Source organism: Protopterus annectens, chromosome 16.part0 (assembly GCF_019279795.1).
Source record: "Protopterus annectens isolate FY-2018-M chromosome 16.part0, PAN1.0, whole genome shotgun sequence".
NCBI classification, from domain to species: Eukaryota; Metazoa; Chordata; order Ceratodontiformes; family Protopteridae; genus Protopterus; species Protopterus annectens.
Window position 1 is genome coordinate 337,846,941 of NC_056750.1, and position 20,760 is coordinate 337,867,700.

The 20,760-nt window shown below is 45.9% G+C and overlaps 1 protein-coding gene across 1 annotated transcript in view; it reads right to left on the reverse strand.

Annotated features, from left to right (window-relative positions):
• Positions 1-8,866: 8,866 nt before the first annotated feature.
• The window catches only part of NUP188 (nucleoporin 188), a 3,305,077-nt gene continuing 3,293,183 nt past the window's right edge, over positions 8,867-20,760 (reverse strand). Inside the window, exon 45 of the mRNA XM_044058121.1 lies at positions 8,867-10,075. Coding sequence (XP_043914056.1) covers positions 9,917-10,075 — 159 coding nt within the window. The 3' untranslated portion in view covers positions 8,867-9,916. The remainder of the gene's footprint in view (positions 10,076-20,760) is intronic.

Sequence of the window (20,760 nt, forward strand, 5' to 3'; positions counted from 1 at the left end):
CGCTTGTGGTGCTTCTCCCTCCGTTTCTACCTCCTGGCCTCCCTGTCCTCCGGCGCCTTAGTAGGAGTTTGAATCCCGGCCGGGGGAAGGGGGGCAGGGAGTGGCCACCACCACAGGATGAGGAGGTGCCACGGGAGTAGCGGAGGCCGAAGCCGAATCAGAGGGCAAAAGTCCTGCCAGGACCAGCTTCGACCTCCGCTGCTTCAGTGACCTGGGGCTGAACGCTGCACAAATGGTACATCCCGAGGACAGGTGTTCAACCCCAAGGCACCGAACACACCGAGTGTGGCCATTCCTGTTGGGATACCTTTCCAGGTATACGTAGGAGACCCACAGGTTGCTGACAAATGAAGTCCCTACTCCAGATCTACACAATTAGGGATATACTGATCTGACCCAAAACAATATAAACATCACTGGTGGATGTCCTGTGTGGAATTTGCCTTTTGCAAGCACACCATTTATCTTTGCTGTGGTGGACATACCATATATTGATTCTCTGATCAGACAACAAAGATAAAATCAAGACAATAACACAAGAGAAAAATGTCCTCAGAAGGGTACTTATCTGCTCAATATAAGCCAATGGGCCTAAGCTAATTCTGGACTGGCAAATGCACTTTACTTTGAACATGTACATATACCCACAGCAAGGAAGAAATTAACATAGTGCAGACAGATGTCCCCTTAAACCAAGATATCCTGAAATCCACGGGAAGTCAAGGTCCACTCCGCTCTAAGAACTGGACTTGACATCACGTATCTCAATAAGGACTGAAGCACATCATCATCTTGGCTTACAGGGGATATCTGATAAGCTCTCAAGGTCACACTGGAAGGGTGGACATTTGCTTTTGGCTCTTTCCCATGGATAAAGAATTTTACTACAGCAGTGAACTCTGTGATGAATATGAGGAGCTACATGAAGATACTGAATCTATTGAGAGCTCCTGGATTCATAACATTGCTGGGTTCTCCGGCTTACTCAGCCTGCTATGATGGCACTCTCTTCAAAAAGACTGCTGTGTGTCCCAGAATCTGTTAATTATGATAGAGCCCTCTGACTACTCTAATGCAGGTCTCTGAACTCCCTTAATTTTGATTCCCCACAAGTATATTAATCCAGCTAAATCTTCCTCATTGCATTTATTATGGGTTTATAGGTTCATATGTTCGTAGGTAGGTACTAGGCTATCTGCCCCCGAAGGCATTACAAGCCTAGCTGGAATGTGTTGGCTTTCGCCACCCCCTTAGATTAGTTCCTTGTGCCTCTGTACAGCACAGCCATTGAAGTGATCCCGGGGTAAACTTTGTTTCCCATCCACTCGTCAAGGTTTCTCTTGAAGAGGGTTAGCGAAGAGCTCTGCCTAATGTAGACTGGAATCTTGTTCCAGAGCATGGGAAGGCTCTGGGACAGGAATCTATCCCTACAGCACGTCCTATTTATTGTTGTGGTGAGGTTTAGATCCTTAAAGCGTGTGGCTCAAGGGGATATGGTTTTCTTTAGGTAGAGCATGTCCATCAATTCTGGGTTGGGCATGGCCTTGTATGTCAGGCAGAGATCACCTCCGAGTAGGCAGTATGCAACTGAGTACAGCTGGAGTTTCTTCAGTCGAGCTGCATAGGGCATCTGTTTATGGCCAGTGATCCTCTTGGTGAGGTACTTCTGTGGTCTTTCCAGCTGTTGAAGGTGTCTTTGTAAGGTACATCCCAAATGGGGCGCTGTACTCTATGATGGATTTGATGAGTGATGCATAGAGGGGCACAATGACCTCTTTTGATCTGGATGCAAACCCTTTTGTGATTAGGTGGGCCACATAGAAGGATTTTCTAACTACTTTGGCAATGTGATTATCAAAGGAGAGGTTACTATCTACTTGGGTCCCCAGATCCCTTATTACATCTTCCGTATTTAGGGGGCTACCACGTATGTGGTAGTTTGTGGGTACTTTGTTTTTTTTCCAAAGGGGATGACTGTGCACTTTTTGGCATTTAGCTTGAGGCCATGGTTTTGACACCAGGTATCTGTCTCAGCGAGACCCTTTTGGAGGATGTCTGTGTCAATTATAGCCCTAATTTGCAGTCTGCGAACTTGGTCAACCATAGTCCTTCTGTGCTTGCCTGTACCTTTGAGAAGTATATACCGAACAGAAGGGGTCCTAGGACTGAGCCCTGGGGAACACCACTTGTAACTGGTTTAGAGTCAGACCTAGCTCCCGCAAGTCTTACCATGTGGGTTCTGTCCATGAGCCAGTTGGCAACCCATCTCATGATGTAGGGGTTTATGTTCAGGCTGGTGAGCTTGTCTATAATACCTGAATGGGGAATGGTGTCGAAGGCCTTTGCAAGGTCTAGGTAGGCTGTGTGGACCACCTTTCCCTCGTCTATAGCCTTGGTAACTGTCTCAAAGAAGTCCACCTTAGGAGGCATGATCTGTCCTTAAAGCCGAACTGGGTAGGGTCCAGTGTGTGGATGTTCCCAATGTCTCTGTTTATGAGACCCATGATGATGCGCTCCATAGCCTTGCAGACCAAGCTAGCCAGGCTTATAGGGTGATAGTTCCCAGGGTCTGTTGTGGCTCCACCTTTGTGCAGCAGAATAACCGTTGCTGTGCGCCACTCTATGGGCACGTAGCCTGGGGAGAGGCTGAATTTGAACAGTATGTTTAAGTGAGGGGTTAGTTCATTTTTGAGCTTGTGTAGGACGCAGCCTGGGACACCATCCATTCCCATTGATGCTGTGTTTTTGGCTTTGGAAAGGGTTGTTTTAACCTGAATGTCTGGGATTTCAGGGCACTACATTCTTCTGGTATGGTTATGGGCCCTTTTGGGGGTGAGAGGGTGGTGAAGTTTGCACTGAACCTGTCTGCCAGGATGTTGGCGATATCAGTTTGTTCAGTGCATTTTGTGCCATTCTGCACTAACTCCGAGCAGATCTGAGAATTGCCACTTAGTTTCTTGACATAGCTAAAGAATGCCTTGTGGTTATCGTCGGAGTCCTTGGTAATTTTTCTTTCGAAGCTAGCCTTGGATGATTTTATGAGGGATCATAGTTTCTTGCTGATACTCATCAGGGATGTCTTCCCTTCTTGGGATTTTACTCTTTTTCTGTACTAGTTTCCTCCTTCAATTGTATAGCTTGTTTATGGCAGGGGTCCACCTTTCCTTGGTGGAGTGAGTCTTGGTTTGCTTGGGATAGCATGATCCATGCATTCTTGTAAGTGCCCATAGAGTGCATTAGTAAATGATTTTGCAGCTTGGACAGCATTATCCTTTGGCATGGGGGCTTTGAAACTTTCCAGCTCAGTCTTAAGTAACGTGAACTTTGCTTCTGAAAAGTTTTTCACTGTGGTTTCTTTGACCAGGGATGGGGGCAGAATGTGGATATCCAGAATGATTAGTTTATGGTCAGATCTAACCAGCGAGGAGTTGACCTCTGGTGTGGAACACCAGTCACCCATGTTGGTGATGACCAGGTCCAATATGTTGTCACCTCTAGTGGGGGTGCTGACCAGTTGATCCAGGGCGTTTGAGTTTATAAATTCTAAGAAATGTTGGGCAAGGGAGTTAGTACTTGAGTATTTCTCCCAGTTAATGTTTGGGTAATTGAAATCACCCAACATCAGGGAGTTTGGTAGGACCTTTATGTTTCCCAGTGTTTCCAGAAATGCGGAATGGAGGTCCTGGGACATGGTGGGTGATCTGTAGCAAGCTACAATTTGAATTGCAGTTTTGCCTATTGTTATTTGCACTTGGATGATCTCTGAAGCATTGTGCTGTGCCACTAACCTGGAGGTGTGGGTATCCTTGAGGAATATGGATATGCCCCCGCCTTTTGTATTTTGGTCCGGGTTTTGTGGCCGAAATGTATGATATGAGTTGTGGCCTGGTAGTGCTGGGATGCTCTCTGGAGCCTTAAACCATGTTTCTGTTACTGCACATATATCGATTTTCTCCATACTGAGGAGTGCCTCAAGTGCGTGCATTTTGAGGTTTAGACTTCTGGCATTGAGTACATTACCCTCAGTTTTTTGTTACTTGTGCTATTTATGGCGGTGGGTTTGTCTTTTGAGCCTTGCCTAAAAAAGGCACTATGGCGGTGGCAAGAGCCTTGGCCAGTATTCGAAAGCCTAAGGGTGACAGGTGCAAGCCGTCTCTAGCAAAGCAGCATGGCTTGTCGAGCATGTCATCCCAGGCTGATAGACACTGGATCCCCTCTGAATGACACCAGAAGCCTAGCCAATTGTTGAAATTGATAATTTTTTCTTTACATTGTGGTATCATTCTTGGTGAGGGCAAGATGCTACTCAGAGTCAGGGTCATACCGGCCTGGGCTACATGATCAGAGAGCTCCTCCATGTCTCTCTTCAAGTAGTCCAGGGAGGTATGGCTCAGGTCATTCACACCAACATGGACAATGACAGAGTCGTACTTGTACTTGTTCTGGAGTGACCCGAGTGCTTGTGTTATGTGGCGGATCCTGGCAACCGACAGGCAGCTAACAATAACCTTCTCCTTGTTCAGCCTAGTGAATGGGACGTCAGTGTGCCCGACTATAGAGTCACCTATTACTAGTGTGTTGGGCATGTTATTTTGCCTTATGGGGTGTGATTGCATGGCATACTGGTTTTGTGACGTATGTGTTTCATGGTTTGTGTTGGGGGGGTGGAGGTTGCTTGGATGTCTGCTTTGGAGGTCTCTGTTGCTTTTGCAGATTTTTATTTAGAGCCTCAGAGTATGTTTTCTTGTATTTGTGTGTGTTTTTTCTGGTGCTGGTTTCATAGGTATATGTGAGACTGGTGATGTGATGCAAGTAATTCCCTTCTCCTCTTGATTCTGGTCCAGTCTTGGATTCCAATTCTATTAATCATACAAGGGCCCTCAGATTCTTAATTCTGGTAGGTCTGACCTCTTTAATCCTTTTGTGAGTCAGTTGATTCACTTTATTATTTCAGGACCCTTGACTCTGTTACTCTGATTACAGTTCCAGATTCATTATCCTACTAAGAGCTTTCAGATTGTATTATTCAAACTATCCTTTTCATGCCTTTATTATACTTGCTGATATTCCCAACCATTTAATCATTCTGGGACTGTCACCATTAATGCTAAGGCCCCAAACTCCTTTAATCCTTCAGTTGCTATGCTAAGTTTATTACTTCTGTGGGTGCCCCCACCCTTAAAAAATGTAAATCCATTCTTACTTTCTGCACAGGATTAAACACTACCTCTGCTGTGTCTGATGATGCACTACACCATGGACAAGTTGTTGGCTCAATTTAATTTCTAGGGCTCTGTTGGCGACAGACACTGCCTCCCAGCTCTTTCCTGCATAAAGGAGTTGTCCAGATGAGCTCCTAAACACAGTAATGAAACATCTACTATTACACATTACAAATGGCTTTGCTGCAGAAAGTCCTTGCTGTGATTACTGGGAGATGTCCAACACTCTAAAGGCCAGAGATATAGAGCTAACACAAACAGGCCTATAAGAGCATAATGACCTTGCAGCCACTGACACTTCACCATCCAGTACAGCACCCGCATCCTTAGCCATATACATTGCTCAAAAGACTGGGGCCACAATAAAGCCATTTCTGTATGCAGGAACAGTCAGTGGACTGTTGAATTCTCATCCAATAAAGCCAGTCCTCTCAGATGTGACCAGAAAGTTCCTCAAGCTTATAATGAACCCCAGAAACTACTAACAGCAAGCACTGAGGGTTATCAGACGCCAAGTCACACAAGCTCCTTCTGCAAGACCGCCATCATAACAGCAACCACATTGGTAAATACTTTGGGCATAAAGAAGTGACAAAACTGCAATGGTACTGAATGCAGTGTCCACTTACAAGGAACTGAAAGAACTTCTAGTACAGACTCCAGATGATGTACCAAAAGTAGCCATGACTACAGACATTCTAAACACCAGTGGAGACCTTTGAAATCAGTTCTCTGAAATGAGAAAATGTAGAAACAGCACACACTGCCTCGTTGTGGGAGAAAAATATCTACCACCATTTAAGGAAACCAGTTGGTGCCTGTTCCAACAGCATTATACAGAATGACTAGTGACACAGTGGAGGTGTTTCTGAGTGAGGAACAAGCAACTCTAATATGTAACTATATCAGAATACAACTATGACTCAAAGGTCTGCAGTAATGGATGTCCAAGGCAGGTCGAACAGTAATACCTAGCCTCTTATGGCCAATCCCTGTGGATTAACAGTGTACCTATAGTATTTGCCTGAGTCATACTCCCAAGAGATTCTGTGGGCACAGCAGAGGGAAACGGTGCTCGACCAGCTGACCTCCTCATACTAAGCAAGAGCTTTTTCTTCTGCTTTTTATTGTATAGGACAAGAGGAGGAGGTAGTTGTGGGTGCTGTAATGAACATTTGAGAGAGGTCAACACCTGTCTCCTCTTTTGAAGATCTTCACCCAAGTTCTGAGAAGTCTGCCTAACGTGGACTTCAGTAGAGATGCCTCAAATCATCCTTAAAGTAGGCTTTCTGGGGCACGCCATCCTCGGTAGACATAAACCCAGCCCTGCTGCACTAACATCAGCATATTCAATTCACAGCTAAACCACCCTACCCCACTGAAAAAGACAAAGAAGCCACTGTAAAGGTCTTCTCTAGAACCTCATGACCCTAAATGCAGGAAATTCCACCAGCTTTTTTACTGTCAGGTCCAGAATTGGAACAGTTGAGTTGGGTAGTTAAAGGATCAAGGCCAAAACTGAAGATGTGGGATTATATTAAGAATTTGCCCCAGGACACAGTAAGGGTATCACTCCACTGTTCTGAGGTTTAAGAGAGGGCATTACAAATAAATATGAATGTTTTCAGGCTGCAAGTATGACAGCTTTCAAGGCAGGTTCAAAGAGGACATATGACGTAGGGCTTGAATGTGCACAGAAGCAACAGCAAAACTACAATGGAGTTCATGACACTGAGTTTGTCCCTAAAGGACTGTATCAGAGGTGAGCTACTGGAACAAAATAAGTCATTATCCTCATCAGTTTGTGACACAAGGACTTCAATATCCTCCCTCCACAAAACATTCTGAGAAGGAATAGAGGAGAAGGCGACATTCCTTTACTTCTAACCACAGTACAGGGTATCTTGAGCAAACCCAGCACACAAAGCACTAAGCAGATGGGAATCAGCTATTGGGCAATGGGGTTACCAGCATTCGAGCTAGTGCTGGTCAGAAAAGACATCTAGTTGTGACAGGCCTGCATGTGACCTACTCCTTTTTGGAGAGTGAAATCATGCTCCCACAAGTACAGACCCCAATAAATAAATGAGAGAATATGCATGTCCAGTTGCAGACTTTCCTCATGAGCCACATGATGGAAGATCCAAGGAAGAGTCTTCAATTCTAATCTTCAGCTGGGGGTGGGGGTCAGAGTCACAGACTCACTGATCTGCAGCTCATCTGCTGAGGACAGGTTGGTAGAGATAGCATGGGAAGGACCCACTCATGGTGGCTCTTGTTGCTGCACCTCTGCTGTTCCTCTCATCAGCTAATGACACGAGCAAAGTCTATCCTTTGACAATCAAGGTCTTGTAAGTCATAAGGAATAAGAACTAGTTTCATGGACAGAATGTGTGACAGGAGGAAATAGCTGATACCTGGCCTTCTGAAACCTTAGCTTCACCCACATGCCTGACATTGACTCAATATCAAGCAGCTGACCTTCATGTTAGTCCCTATGCCATATACTCCACACAGCTGGCATATTCTAGATTGTGCTGAAGGACTTGAGCTTCTCACATAATTTTCTGTGAGTGACTGGATTGAAGCTGTGTGGCACTGTTTAAAGTCATGTGCTTCTCCCAAGTAGTACAAACAGTACTGGTGCACATCTCAGTTTATGACATGATGTAATGAATGCATGAACACTTGTACGATTTTCTGGGTCTTGTGTATCAAGTGGGAGAAGTTGCAATTGAATTATGTCAGGATCAAAATTTGAGCTGAGCAGAGCAAACCTTCTGAGTACTAGAGAAATTAAAGAATTGAGCCAAGCTAAGGGATAACACAATAGGAAATCCCAACAGCCATTCACTGCAAAGGGTTTTGAAAGTTGGTGCCTCATTGCATCAGACATCTGTCCATGCTCACTGCTGTTATTATTAAACAACAAAATAGGTATATTTTAATCTCCATAGACATCAAACTGAGTGCTCTGGTAAACTGATATTGTGGATGTATTTTTCCCCTTAGGTAGTATACTACACTAAACTATATATATTGTTCATTTTTGTTACCAAGAGTGTTTGCATCTACAACTTGTCATTTGTCTACCACTCTGGTTCAGAAGGATATGTCTATGAAATGATAACAAGCCCCATCCTGCAGAGTCCTGGGTTTGATTCCATTGAGTTCCATTTGCAAACTGTGGGGCTCTAAGCAGGGCACTTAACCAAAAAGCACTCCTCGGTCACCCAAGAAAACCAGCACTTGTGTTTAATGGGAGTTATCATATCAGATGACAAATAGTTAATATAAAATGTAACATAGCCATAAACTTCAAATATTGTTTTTGAATCCTGCTGAACCTTTTTACAGCATTGGGATGCATCTGAAACTGGTCAGTCTGTGGTCTACATGACTTTGTTAAAGTTTCTGGCTTTTAATCATTCTAGCGTTTTCATTAAATAAAAATTGTAAACTTAACAGTAAATGTCAGTTGAGATAAAAAAAATAGCTAGCAGTGGTTATCATTCTCCTTTCTTTGCTTTTACCAGCTAAATGTTTTTAATACCTAATTTTTCAAAAGGACAATGCCAAAATCTTAAATGAGATTCAGCAAGCCAAGTCTCACTCCTTCATTATAAATAATTCACAGCAAAAAATAACCAACTACAAAGTTTCTTTTAATAGCTGTATAAATACATAATGCATAACAAAATGTAATACCTTGTAAGCAGTATAAAGTAGTTCAAACAATGAAACTATGTTCAAGTCCTTGTGGTTATGTACAGAAGTCGCATGCATATCTGGTGCAAAACACCATCAGTAATACCCAATTATGGCACTTTAGTATTAAAACAGTTTGCTGCTGAATAGCAGTGGACACACTAGCACACATACTCGCACATACAAATACATACACACAATGCTCATTCCAGTGCTGACTTAAAAAGACATTTAAACTGATCAAAAAAAGTTTCAACTGTTCCCTTAGCAGAAGGTAAGGGATTTTATCCTCTGAAATGCATCCTGTGCCATGCAGGATAAGCAGAGGATGAAATTTTCAAGTCTGTAACACTCACAGGCACATTTCTTTCATGGAAAATAAAATGGTCTTTGAATAAATCTGCCCAATAGTTGAGCTACTGAACACACTAATTTTATCTGCTGTAGCACCATGTTTCATAAAGTCTCAAAGAGACCATTCTTATTATCTGCAGTGCACTTAATATCCACCTCCAAATTTTAAATTCATCTCTGCAACACATACATCTGACAGTTAACCTGTCCAACTTGCTTCTAACATCTGGATGAACATTGACTGCAGTGGTAAGTCAGATATCAACTTATAATTTGTCAGTAAAAATAACAACAGATTATAAAATATGTTAAGAGTTTTACTAAAATAACCTGAAATAAATACAGGGACTCTCAATGATGACTTCAAAAAAAAAGTGTCAAGACTGCCCATACCCTGGGGCAGAAACCGATTTACTGAATGCAAGAGAGTACACAAATGGATATCAGTATTCAGTTGCCTACTCAACTTTGTGCTAGTCTCTAGTCTGTAACAACTGTCTCTACTTCAATCTGCATAAATATGATAATACAATATGTACTGAAAGAACACTGTCCCCATAGTCTAGTGCTGAGACAAACTGGTTGAATACTTGTGTGTTTTCATTGCCGTTTTTTTCCCCCATAAGCTGATCCTATCGCTGCACATGACGAACAAAGGCTTGCACAAGCTTGAAGAGAGGTTCTTGACTTTCAGGACCAGACCTGGAAGCAGCAGAGGTCAACAATGCTCCAGCAGGAGAAGTGGGAACCCCACGTCGAGAATACCGAGATAGACTTGTCAGCAAAGTACTCTGAAAACACAAATAGTGAAACACAGGTACTGAATACTATCTGTACTGAAAACAAATGCTAAGAACACACCCAAGTATGACTTCAATCACAGAGAATTTTCAGGAACACAAATATCAAAAATTTGTTTCTGCTGATAGCATTTCTTTTACTGGCATTAAGTCTATGCCTATGTGCACATATAATCAAGACAGTTGCTCAAGTTTAAGTCATCCTAATACTCAGTTCTCTTCCAAACGCACTTCAATCACGTTGTTCTCAAAAAAAGAAGTTATGTACTCACCATAATGTTCCATCTGAGTAGTTGTACTTAATTTGTCTTCAGCCTGTGGGTTACGGATCCGTATCGGATTCGAGCCGGCAACTTTTACTAGCATCAGCTCTGAACTTATACTGAGGACCCGACCTGAAAGATTTACATGTGACCTACACTGCAGCCCGTAGGCTGATCATGCGCCAAGGTCCAAGGGAAGGAGGGAGGGACGTTTGGAGACAACTGAAGTACAACTACTCAGATGGAATGTTATGGTGAGTACCTAACTTCTTTATCTGAAGTAGTTTACTTCATTTGGTCTTCAACCTGTGGGACAGAGTCCCCAGCTACTAAAACTACTCGGAGGCCCTCATGGAAGGATATTCTAGAGCACTGTGGAACCAAAGGATGCTCTCCTTCTAGAAGTCAAATCCAATTTGTAATGAGAAATAAACGTATGAGATGAGGACCAAGTAGCTGCAGAACACATCATCCAAAGACACTCTAGACCAAAAAGCTGCAGACATAGCCATGGACCTAGTGGAATGAGCTTTCACCTGACCTGGAGGAGACATGCCTCTGTCCTTATAGACCTGTAGGATGCATGAAGAAATCCATCTAGCTATAGTGACCTTGGAGACAGGTTTCCCCAAAAAGGGTTTATAGAAAAATAAAAACAATTGATCAGATTTACGGAAATTTTTTGTCCTGTGTAAATAGAATCGTAACAGTCTATGAACATCGAGTTTGTATTCCATCTTGTTAGTAAAATTAGGAAAAAAAACAGGCAAATTGATGGTCTGATTGATATTGGCTGATGATGCTACCTTAGGAAGAAAGGATGGATTGGTTCGAAGGGAAACCCCTATCTTTGTGAAAAATCATGTAAGGACTCTTGACGGACAAGACTTGTAATTCTGAAACCCTTTCTGCAGAGGTAATAGCTGGCAGAAAAATAGAAGTTATGTTCTTACCATAACGTTCCATGTTAGTTGTCTTCTTCTCGCCTTCTTTCTTGCTGGATGGGTTCGGAGCCGATCTCGGCTCCGACTCGGCCACTCTAAAAGCTCGAGAGTTAGTTCCACCGGCTCGAGGCTGCCCCTATATCCCACAATGCTAGGCGTGAATTACCTCAGATCTCGTTTGTGAGCTAGGTCCAGCTAAAAATACAACCAGAAAAACTGGAAAGAGAGTCCACCTCTATAACAAAGGGAAAGAGGAAAGGTGACCTAAATCCTGATCCCTGAAAATATGCACCGCAGAGCATATAGGTATAGCAAAGAGGTGGTAGAAAGAGAGGTCATAATCAAACTCCTCCAGGTCTGTCCAGGCCAGGGGGAAGGAGGGTGGGACGCAAGAAAGAAGGCGAGAAGAAGACAACTAACATGGAACATTATGGTAAGAACATAACTTCTATATGTTTAAGTTGTCTATCTCGCCTTCATTCTTGCTGGATGGGACCGCGTCCCTAGCACCTTGTCCCGGGTGGCCTAACGGAACAGACTCTTGAGAACAGTGGTACCAAAGTTAGCTCTATGCCTAGAAGCTAAATCCAACTTATAATGTGAAATGAAAATGTGAGGAGTAGCCCAAGTAGCCGCTGCACAAATGGTGTCAATAGGCAGTCTGTCTTGGAAGGCTATAGAAGTAGCCAAAGCTCTGGTGGAGTGGGCCTTAGGTTTGTTAGGCAGCTTTTGGTGTCTAATTTCATAAACAATTGAAATCAGAGATGTTAGCCATCTAGATAGCGATACCTTGGAAACAGAACGTCCCTTTCTGCCTTCTGCATAGGAGACAAACAGCTGGTCAGTTTTTCTGCATTGTTTGGTTCTATCCAAATAGTACCTTAACTGACGATGAACATCTAGCCAATGCAGTTTTTGTTCAGACCTATTAGAATATCCTGGAAAAAACACAGGAAGATCAATGCTTTGATTTAGGTTAGACGCAGAGGCTACTTTAGGTAAAAAGGACGGGTTGGTTCGTAAGGAAACCCTGTCTTGTGGAACAACAGATATGGTGGTCGACAGCTGAGTGCATGAAGTTCTGAAACTCTTCTAGCTTAAGTAATAGCTACCAGAAAGAGAGTCTTCCATGATAACAATTTTAAAGAACAGGTAGCTGCAGGTTCGAAAGGGGGGAGAATCAAAGAACTGAGAACTAAATTAAGGTCCCAAGGAGGAGGAGGATTTCTTATAGGAGGTCTGAGAAGAAAAACTCCCTTCAAAAAGGCTTTGCAAAGCTTGTGGGACATTATGGCAGACTCTGAAATGCCCACATGAACGTTAGATATAGCTGCCAATTGAACTTTGAGAGTAGAAGGAGATGAACCTGCATGAAAGAGTTCAGCTAGAAAATCAAGAACCATATGGATGGGAGCAGTGAAAGGATCTAAGTCCCTTCCTTGAGCCCAATAGGCGAAACGTTTCCACTTACTGAGATAAATCTTTCAAGTGGATGATTTATGGGAAGCTATCAAAATATCTCTAACAGAGTGAGATATTTGAGGAAGCCTGGCTAAGGTTGGAACTGGAGGAACCAAGCAGTGAGGTTCAGAGAGGGGAGGGAGCGATGTAACTGACCCGACTGATGGATCAAAAGATCTGGAACTAGGTCCAGATGCCAAGGTTGCTCCAACAGAAACTGATGTAGAAAGGGGAACCAAACCTGTCGAGGCCAGTAAGGAGCAATGAGGATCATTGAGGCCTTCTGAGCGATAGCTTTCTGTATCACTTGAGAGATTAGTGGGAAGGGAGGAAATGCATACAGAAGTCCCCGGGGCCAAACTTGGACTAGAGTGTCTCTGCTGGGCTGGCCTGGTAACGGGAATAGGGTGAAATAATCTCTGCACTTGCTGTTTTGGGGAGTAGCAAAAAGGTCGCAGCAAGGCTGACCCCACTTGAGAAAAATTTCTCTCACAACAGAGTCTTTCAGAGACCACTCGTGAGGCATGAGGATAGCTCTGCTCAACTTGTCCGCAATTTGATTGGACTTCCCGGGGATGTGCGTTGCTATCAGAAACCGCTGAGAAGAAATCGCACATTGCCACAGTCTGAGTGCTTCTCGACATAGGGGATAGGACCTGGTTCCGCCTTGTTTGTTGATATACCACACTACAGACATATTGTCCGTCTGGATTGCTATCGTTCCCAAGGGAAGAGAGTGTTGAAGGGCTTGCAACGCTAAAAGCACTGCTCTCATCTCTAGAACATTTATGTGCAAGTGGCATTCGTCTGGTTGCCATGTGCCCTGGACAGTTCTGCCCTGATAATGCCCCCCCCACCGAATCAGGGAGGCCTTCGTTGTCAGAGTAGCAACCGGAGGGGAAGGAACAAAGGGTCTTCCCAAGAAGAGCTGAGGGGAAGACATCCACCACAGAAGTTGATTCTTGCATGTTTGCGTAATCATAATGGTGTGGGACATCGGAAGTTGCTGGTATGACCATTGTGTGAAGAGCATCCATTGAAGGATTCTCATGTGAAATCTGGCTAATGGAAGCAGAGGTATGGCAGCCGCCATAATCCCCAATACTTTCAGAACTAACCTGGCTTTGACTCTGTTGCTGCTGAAGAGGAGCGAGACCAGTTTGTGTATGTCTGCTATTCTCTGATCTGTTAGTCTCCCAGACATGTTGACTGTGTCTAGATTTGCGCCTATGAAGGTAATAGTACGACAAGGCGACAAAACAGACTTTTCGCAATTTATTGAAATGCCTAACTTTTGACAAATGCGAAAGGTGTAGTCCCTGGCCATTAAGAGAAGATGCTTGGTGGGAGCTGTGAGGAGCCAGTCGTCCAAATATGGAAACACCTGGAATCCTTGACGTCTCAGATGAGAAGCTACCACTGCCATGCATTTGGTAAACACCCGGGGGGCGGTGGTGAGACCAAAGGGCAGGGCTCTGAATTGAAAATGACTGGTTCCCAGCCTGAAGCGGAGGAATCTTCTGGAGCGTCTGTTCATTTTATGTGATAGTACGCATCCTGAAGGTCTATAGAGCACATCCAGTTTTCCTTTCCCAATAGGGGAAGGATGGACTGTAGCGTGACCATCCGAAATCTTGTTTTCTTGACCGACTTGTTCAAGATACTGAGATCCAAAATTGGTCTCCAGTCCCCTGTTTTCTTTGGAACTAAAAAGAACCTGGAGTAGATTCCGGATCCTTGCTGGTCTGCTGGAACTGGCTGAATTGCTCTTGTTGCAAGCAGCTTTGAAATTTCCAAAGCTGCAAGATCCCTTTGAGCGGGTGGAACATCTGGAAGGGATTTTTTTGATTGGTTTGGAATGCGAACAAATGGAATGGAATAGCCTTCGGAAATGATGGACTGTACCCACTTGTCTTGAGTTAGGGATAGCCAGGCTTCTGGGTACAGTGACAATCTTCCCCCGACTGCCTCCGAAGGTGGACAGTCGGGCAACACCTCAGGGATGCTGAAAGGGCTTATCGGAAAAGGTTTCTCGATTGCCCTGGTTCTGCGGACCCCCTCTGCCTCTGGGGCGACGTCTACCATTATTATTCCCTCCTCTGCCTCTGGAGGGGAACCGACTCTGTGCGTCAGGCAAATTCCCTTGAGATTGTTTGCGGAACCACATTTTCCCACTTTTCTGGCCTTTGGGGTAAGGTCTAGAAGGAGTAGAAAAACGGACTCCGACGGCAGACAGAGTTTTGCCATCCGTCTCGCACCTAGTCAAGGTTTCTTTCACTTGAGGACCAAAGAGAGATGATCCATCAAACGGGGAATTAGTGAAAGACGTTTTAAAGGGGTCCGCAAAATTGCATAGTCGCATCCAGGCATGCCGGCGTAAGGCGACACCTGTCCCTGCGGCTCTACTCGCTCCATCAGCCGCATATGAAAGGAGGCGCATGGAGGAGTTAGCTATTGAATTCAGGGTAGTCAGCTGGGTGTTCATTTTGTCCTGAAAATCTGCAGCTGTAGGATTCTTCAACATCTCACCCGCTTCTTTGATCAAGTCTCTTTGGAGACGGGTGAAGTGGCATAGGTAGTTCAGCGAACGCATTGCAAAGGTCGCTGACGAAAACATCCGCTTCCCATACCTGTCCATAGACCTAGATTCTTTGTTAGGGGGATGAACAGGCACTGAAGGATCAGCTAATTCCTTCTTGGTGGCAGCAGCTACCACCATAGCATCCACTGTAACACCTTTGGTCAGAAATTGTTTGTCAGTTGGTGCTGTTATAAATTTAGAAGGTCTCCTGGGGGTAGGGTCCACTGAGTCAGGAGCCGTCCAGGCTTTCTTTGCCACCACCTGCATGAGGGGATCAAAGGGGGGGGACACCCAGGAGGTGGAAGGGCGAGAGCCAAACGCCTCAAGATACACAGATTCATCCCCCGAAGGGTTAAGGGCTGGCCAATTTCCCCTCTGTTTCAGGATCTCTAGAATGTCCGCAAAGGAGACATCTTCAGAAGGGGAACGGGGAACCCTCGAATCCTCTAAATCTGTGTCAGAGGTGACAGACTCAGGTGAGTCTATGTGCTTCCTCTTACACTTTCTCTTCCTAGGGGCTCCCCTGCCAATTCAGGGAGGCCTCGAAGAAGATGAAATCCCACAGGGGATTCTTGAGGAGCTGGCTCTCTGCGGTCTGGGATGAGGGAGTGAGTCGACATAACCAGAGGCACCGAAGAGGGAGGGGCGGACGGAGCCGACTGTGGAGTCGAACAAGGTTCCAACACACTCCGCATGACCTCGAACGCACCCCTGTCAGGCAGAGCCAGAGGTCCCCGCTCCGAGAAGCTGAGAACCTCCCTCGGCACCGACAGAGATGGCTCCGAGGCCGATGTCGGAGTCGAACTCACCAACGCCGAAGCACCGAGAGGGAGAGGGGGGTCGGACAAGGGTCCGATGCCACTCACCCCCTCGGAGCCGACGAGGGAAGTCCGGCGCCGAGATTCTTCAAAAGAAGAAATCGGAGCTGACGACGGAGCCGAAGACAAATGTATCGGCTCCGACGCTACCACAGTCTCGGTTCCGAGACGCCCCGGCTCCGAGCTCAAAGGAGTCGGAGGAGGAATATTTAGAGGAATAGGTTGAGGCATCGACTGATGAGTCGGGCTCTGAAGCATTTGGGCCAGTGCCTCGGACTTTAAAAGTCGACTCACTACCCTCTGGAGGTCATGATCCGAGAGCCTCGATGACCTGGAGGAGTGAGATCTGTGGCTCCGTTCAGAAAGCAAGGGAGACGCTGGAGCCGAATGAACGGAGCCAAGGGATGGTGACCTCGACCTCTTTCTAGATGTCGGCTCCGATGGTCTGATCTGAGCCGACCCAGGAATCTCCAATGCCTCGGCTCCGGCCGGAGCTGAGGGAACCACAGAAACTGTAGTCAAAGACTCATCGGCTCCAGCCGGAGCCGATGTAGCAGTAGGCTTCGAAGCCTTAGGCCTCGACTCAGAAGCTGGAGCCGAGGTCTTAGAAGCCTTGGAAGGTTTTCCCGAGGTAGCAGATAGGGAACCTTCAGGCTTAAGCAAACCCCTTAGTATGAGTTTGTTTTTTCTTTCCTGCAGGACTCTAGGGCTGAAGCCATGGCATACAGCACAAGAGTCCTGCAGGTGTAAAGGTCCCAGGCAGTACACACAAGAAGTGTGACCGTCTGTCAGAGACATTTTCTGACAGCACGAGTCACACTTCTTGAAGCCTGAGACCTTTGAATCCTTGGACATTTTCAGGAACCGAAGTGTAACCACACACAAACAACACACACACTGATTACACTGTCAGAAAAATCTAAGTAAAATTACTTTAAACAAAATTAAGTAAAGTTAAGGATATAAAACTCCTATCAAAAACACATACACACACTGAAGTGGAAGGAAGGGCCCGAAGGCCTAAGGAAAGAACTTATTAGTTCTTGGAGAAGGGGCTGGATAAGACGGTAGAAAGGATAAATATCCACTACACTAAAGGTAAAAAAGGGGATAAACTAAGCTAGAGTAAGTTTAAAGGTTATTAGACTAATCTAATTTAACTAACCTGGAGCCGGTAGAAAAACACCTCGATTGCTGTAGCGGCAAACGAGATCTGAGGTAATTCACGCCTAGCATTGTGGGATATAGGGGCAGCCTCGAGCCGGTGGAACCAACTCTCGAGCTTTTAGAGTGGCCGAGTCGGAGCCGAGATCGGCTCCGAACCCATCCAGCAAGAATGAAGGCGAGATAGACAACTTAACATGCTGTTTTCCAAGATAAAAATTTCAGATCCGCAGTTGGGGCAGGCTGGAAAGGTGGAGTAACCAAAGCTTGAAGAACCATAGTAAAGTCCCACGGGGGAACAGGATCTTTGACTGGGGGGGGCGTAACAAAAAGGTGCCTTTGATAAAGGCTTTACACAGTCTGGAAGAGGCTAGAGAGACAGAATTCTCGCGCACATGAAAATGAGAAATGGCAGCCAACTGAACTTTGACAGTAGAAGAACTAGCTCCGTATTGAAAAATGTCAGCTAGAAAATCAAGAATGGCAGAAATAGGGGCCGTGAAAGGGTCTAAACACCTTTGAGAGGTCCAGAAAAAAAAACGTTTCCACTTGGTACGATACACCTTCCTGGTCGAAGACTTATGAGCAGCTACCAAAATAGATCCAACTGAAGAGGATAGTCCGAGAGTCCTAGCAATCACGGGAACTGGAGCAGCCAAGGTGTGAGCTTCAGGCTGTCCAGACTCGGATGTGGCACCCCCAAAGGGTGTGAAATTAAATCCTGAATGGGATCTAGGATCCAAAGTGGAGCCAGAAGGTGAGACCAAAGGAAGGGAAACAATACCTGACGAGACCAGAATGGGGCAATGAGGATTACTTTGCTCCCCACTTGACGAGCTTTCTGTAGAAACCTTGGAATGAGAGGTACAGGCGGGAAAGCATAAAGAAGACCAGGAGGCCAAGCATGAACTACAGCGTCGCTGGGGGACTCCCCTGGCAGGGGGTTCAGAGCAAAAAACTTGCTGCACTTTGCGTTGGAAGGAGATGCGAAGAGATCGCAGCAAAGTTGACCCCACTCGCTGAAGATCTGTTCCGCTGACAGATTCAGAGATCACTCGTAAGGCATCAGAATGGTCCGACTTAGCCTGTCCGCTAGGATGTTGGACCGTCCTGGAATGTGCATTGCAATGAGAAAGCGGCCAGTGGAGATCACCCATTCCCACACTCTCATGGCCTCGTGACAAAGGGGGTAAGATCTGGTCCCTCCCTGTTTGTTGCTATACCACACCACTGACATGCTGTCTGAATGAATAGCAATCGTCCCCAGGGGAAGAAAGGCATGAAGGGCCTGCAACGCTAGAAGGACCGCCCTCATCTCTAGGACAATTATATGCAAGGTGGGCTCTAAGGGGGACCACAACCCTTGGACTGTCCTGCCTGAACAATGCCCCCCCCCACCTGAGTTGGGAGGCATCCGTGGTCACTGTAGTTTGGGCCGAGGCTGGAACAAAGAGTCATCTCTCTAAAATGTCTGGAAAGCTCATCCAGCATATGAGGGATGACTGACAGACTCGACTGAGTTGAATTGGATATGTCAATGGCACTTCCAATAGGGACCATTGTACAGCTAGAGTCCACTGTAGAATTCTCATGTGTAACCAAGCACACGGGAGAAGAGTTATGGTCGCCACCATGGAGCCTAGGGCCCTCAACATCGATTTCACCGTTGGAAGATGAGAACGGTAGATCAGGGCGACATGCATCCTCAGGTTTTGAACCCTCTCCGAGGTCAGGTATATTTTGCACTGAAGAGCATCTATCCTGGCACCAATGTAGTCCATCACCTGTACAGGATCTAGTAGAGATTTGGATGAGTTGATTGTGATTCCCAAACGCAGGGCAAGAGTCAGGAAATAATCCCTGGTTTGGGAAAGTAGATGCCTGGTGGGAACAGTGAGGAGCCAATCGTCCAGGTACAGATAGACCTGAATCCCCTGAAGCCTCAGGTGGGCCGCTACCACCACCATCACGTTGGTAAACACCCTGGGGGCTGTGGCGAGACTAAAGGGTAGGAATCGAAATTGGTAAATTATTGACTCCTAGCCGGAAGCGGAGGAACTTCCTGGAGCTTCTGTGTATTTTTATGTGATAGTAAGCATCCTGGAGGTCTAACGAGCACATCCAGTCGCTCTCTTGCAGGTACGACATGATGGACTGTAACATGGCCATCCGGAACTTCTCTTTGGCAACTGACAGGTTCAGGGTAGAGAGGTCCAGAATGGGCCTCAAGTCCCTCATTTTCTTTGGCACCAAAAAGAACCTGGAGTAGAAGCCAGATCCGGACTGATCTGGGGGACGGTTTCAATGGCTCGTTTTTCTAGCAGCTTGGAAATTTCCTGCGCTGCTGCCTCCCTTTGCGTGGGTGGTACATCTGGGAGGTGTCTGAGAGATATGGGAGAACCCATGAAAGGGATAGAGTATCCTCTGGATATGATCTGAAGCACCCAACGGTCCACTGTTATGGACTCCCATGCCACTGGGTGCAATGACCATCGTCCCCCAACCGCCTCCAGAGCAGAGCAGTCGGGCAACCCCTCAGGGTTGCTGCCCGGGTCTGTCCGAGAAAGATTCCCGAGACACGAAGTTCCTCGGAGCCCCTCTGCCTCTGAGCCGGCATCCATTCTGTCCCCCTCTGCCTCTGGGGGAAGAATAACCCTGAGTGTCCCGGGAATACTGTGACTTCCGGAACCACATCTTCTTTTGCCCTCTCTAGTCCCAGGAAAAGGACCTTTGAGGGTTAAAGAAGCAGATCCCGATGGCAGACAGTGTCTTCTCGTCCTTCTCACTCTGGACTAATGTCTCCTTGACGGTCTTACCAAAGAGTGTAGAGCCGTCATAAGGGGCATCGGCTTCTGCTCCGCTACCACAGGCTTTGGTACAGGAGGATGAGTCCCAGCCTGGGAGGAAGGAGAAGCCAGAGGAAGAGAGGAGGGAGAGGCAGCCACAGCAGCCGTGGTGACTGAAGCTGGAGATGAGGAAACAGAGTCGGGAGGAGGAAGAAGACCCTTGAGGGCCAACTTGGCCTTCCTATCCTTTAAGACACGGTGGGTTGAAGCCTGCACAAATACTACAATCCACGCTCAGGTGGGCCACACCCAAGCACAAAACACACAGTGTGTGGACATACGCTGGTGATAACTTATGGCCACACTCTGTGCAGCACTTGAAGACAAGCTTTTCAGTCATCCTTAATTTTAGACAGATAGCCTTAGGAAAAAAAAAACCAGGCAAGTTCTTTCTAATTAACAAACACACACACCCACTCACCACACTCATCTACAGAAAACACTGAGGGGGGGGGGGGGAGCTACTACCTACACCACAGAACAAACTACTCTATACTAACCTAAAAACACTAACAACCAGACACAATTCATAAGAGAGCCAAACAATACAGGAGAATAATGGACAAGTTGTAACCCTGTAGAATAACAAGAAAACTAAG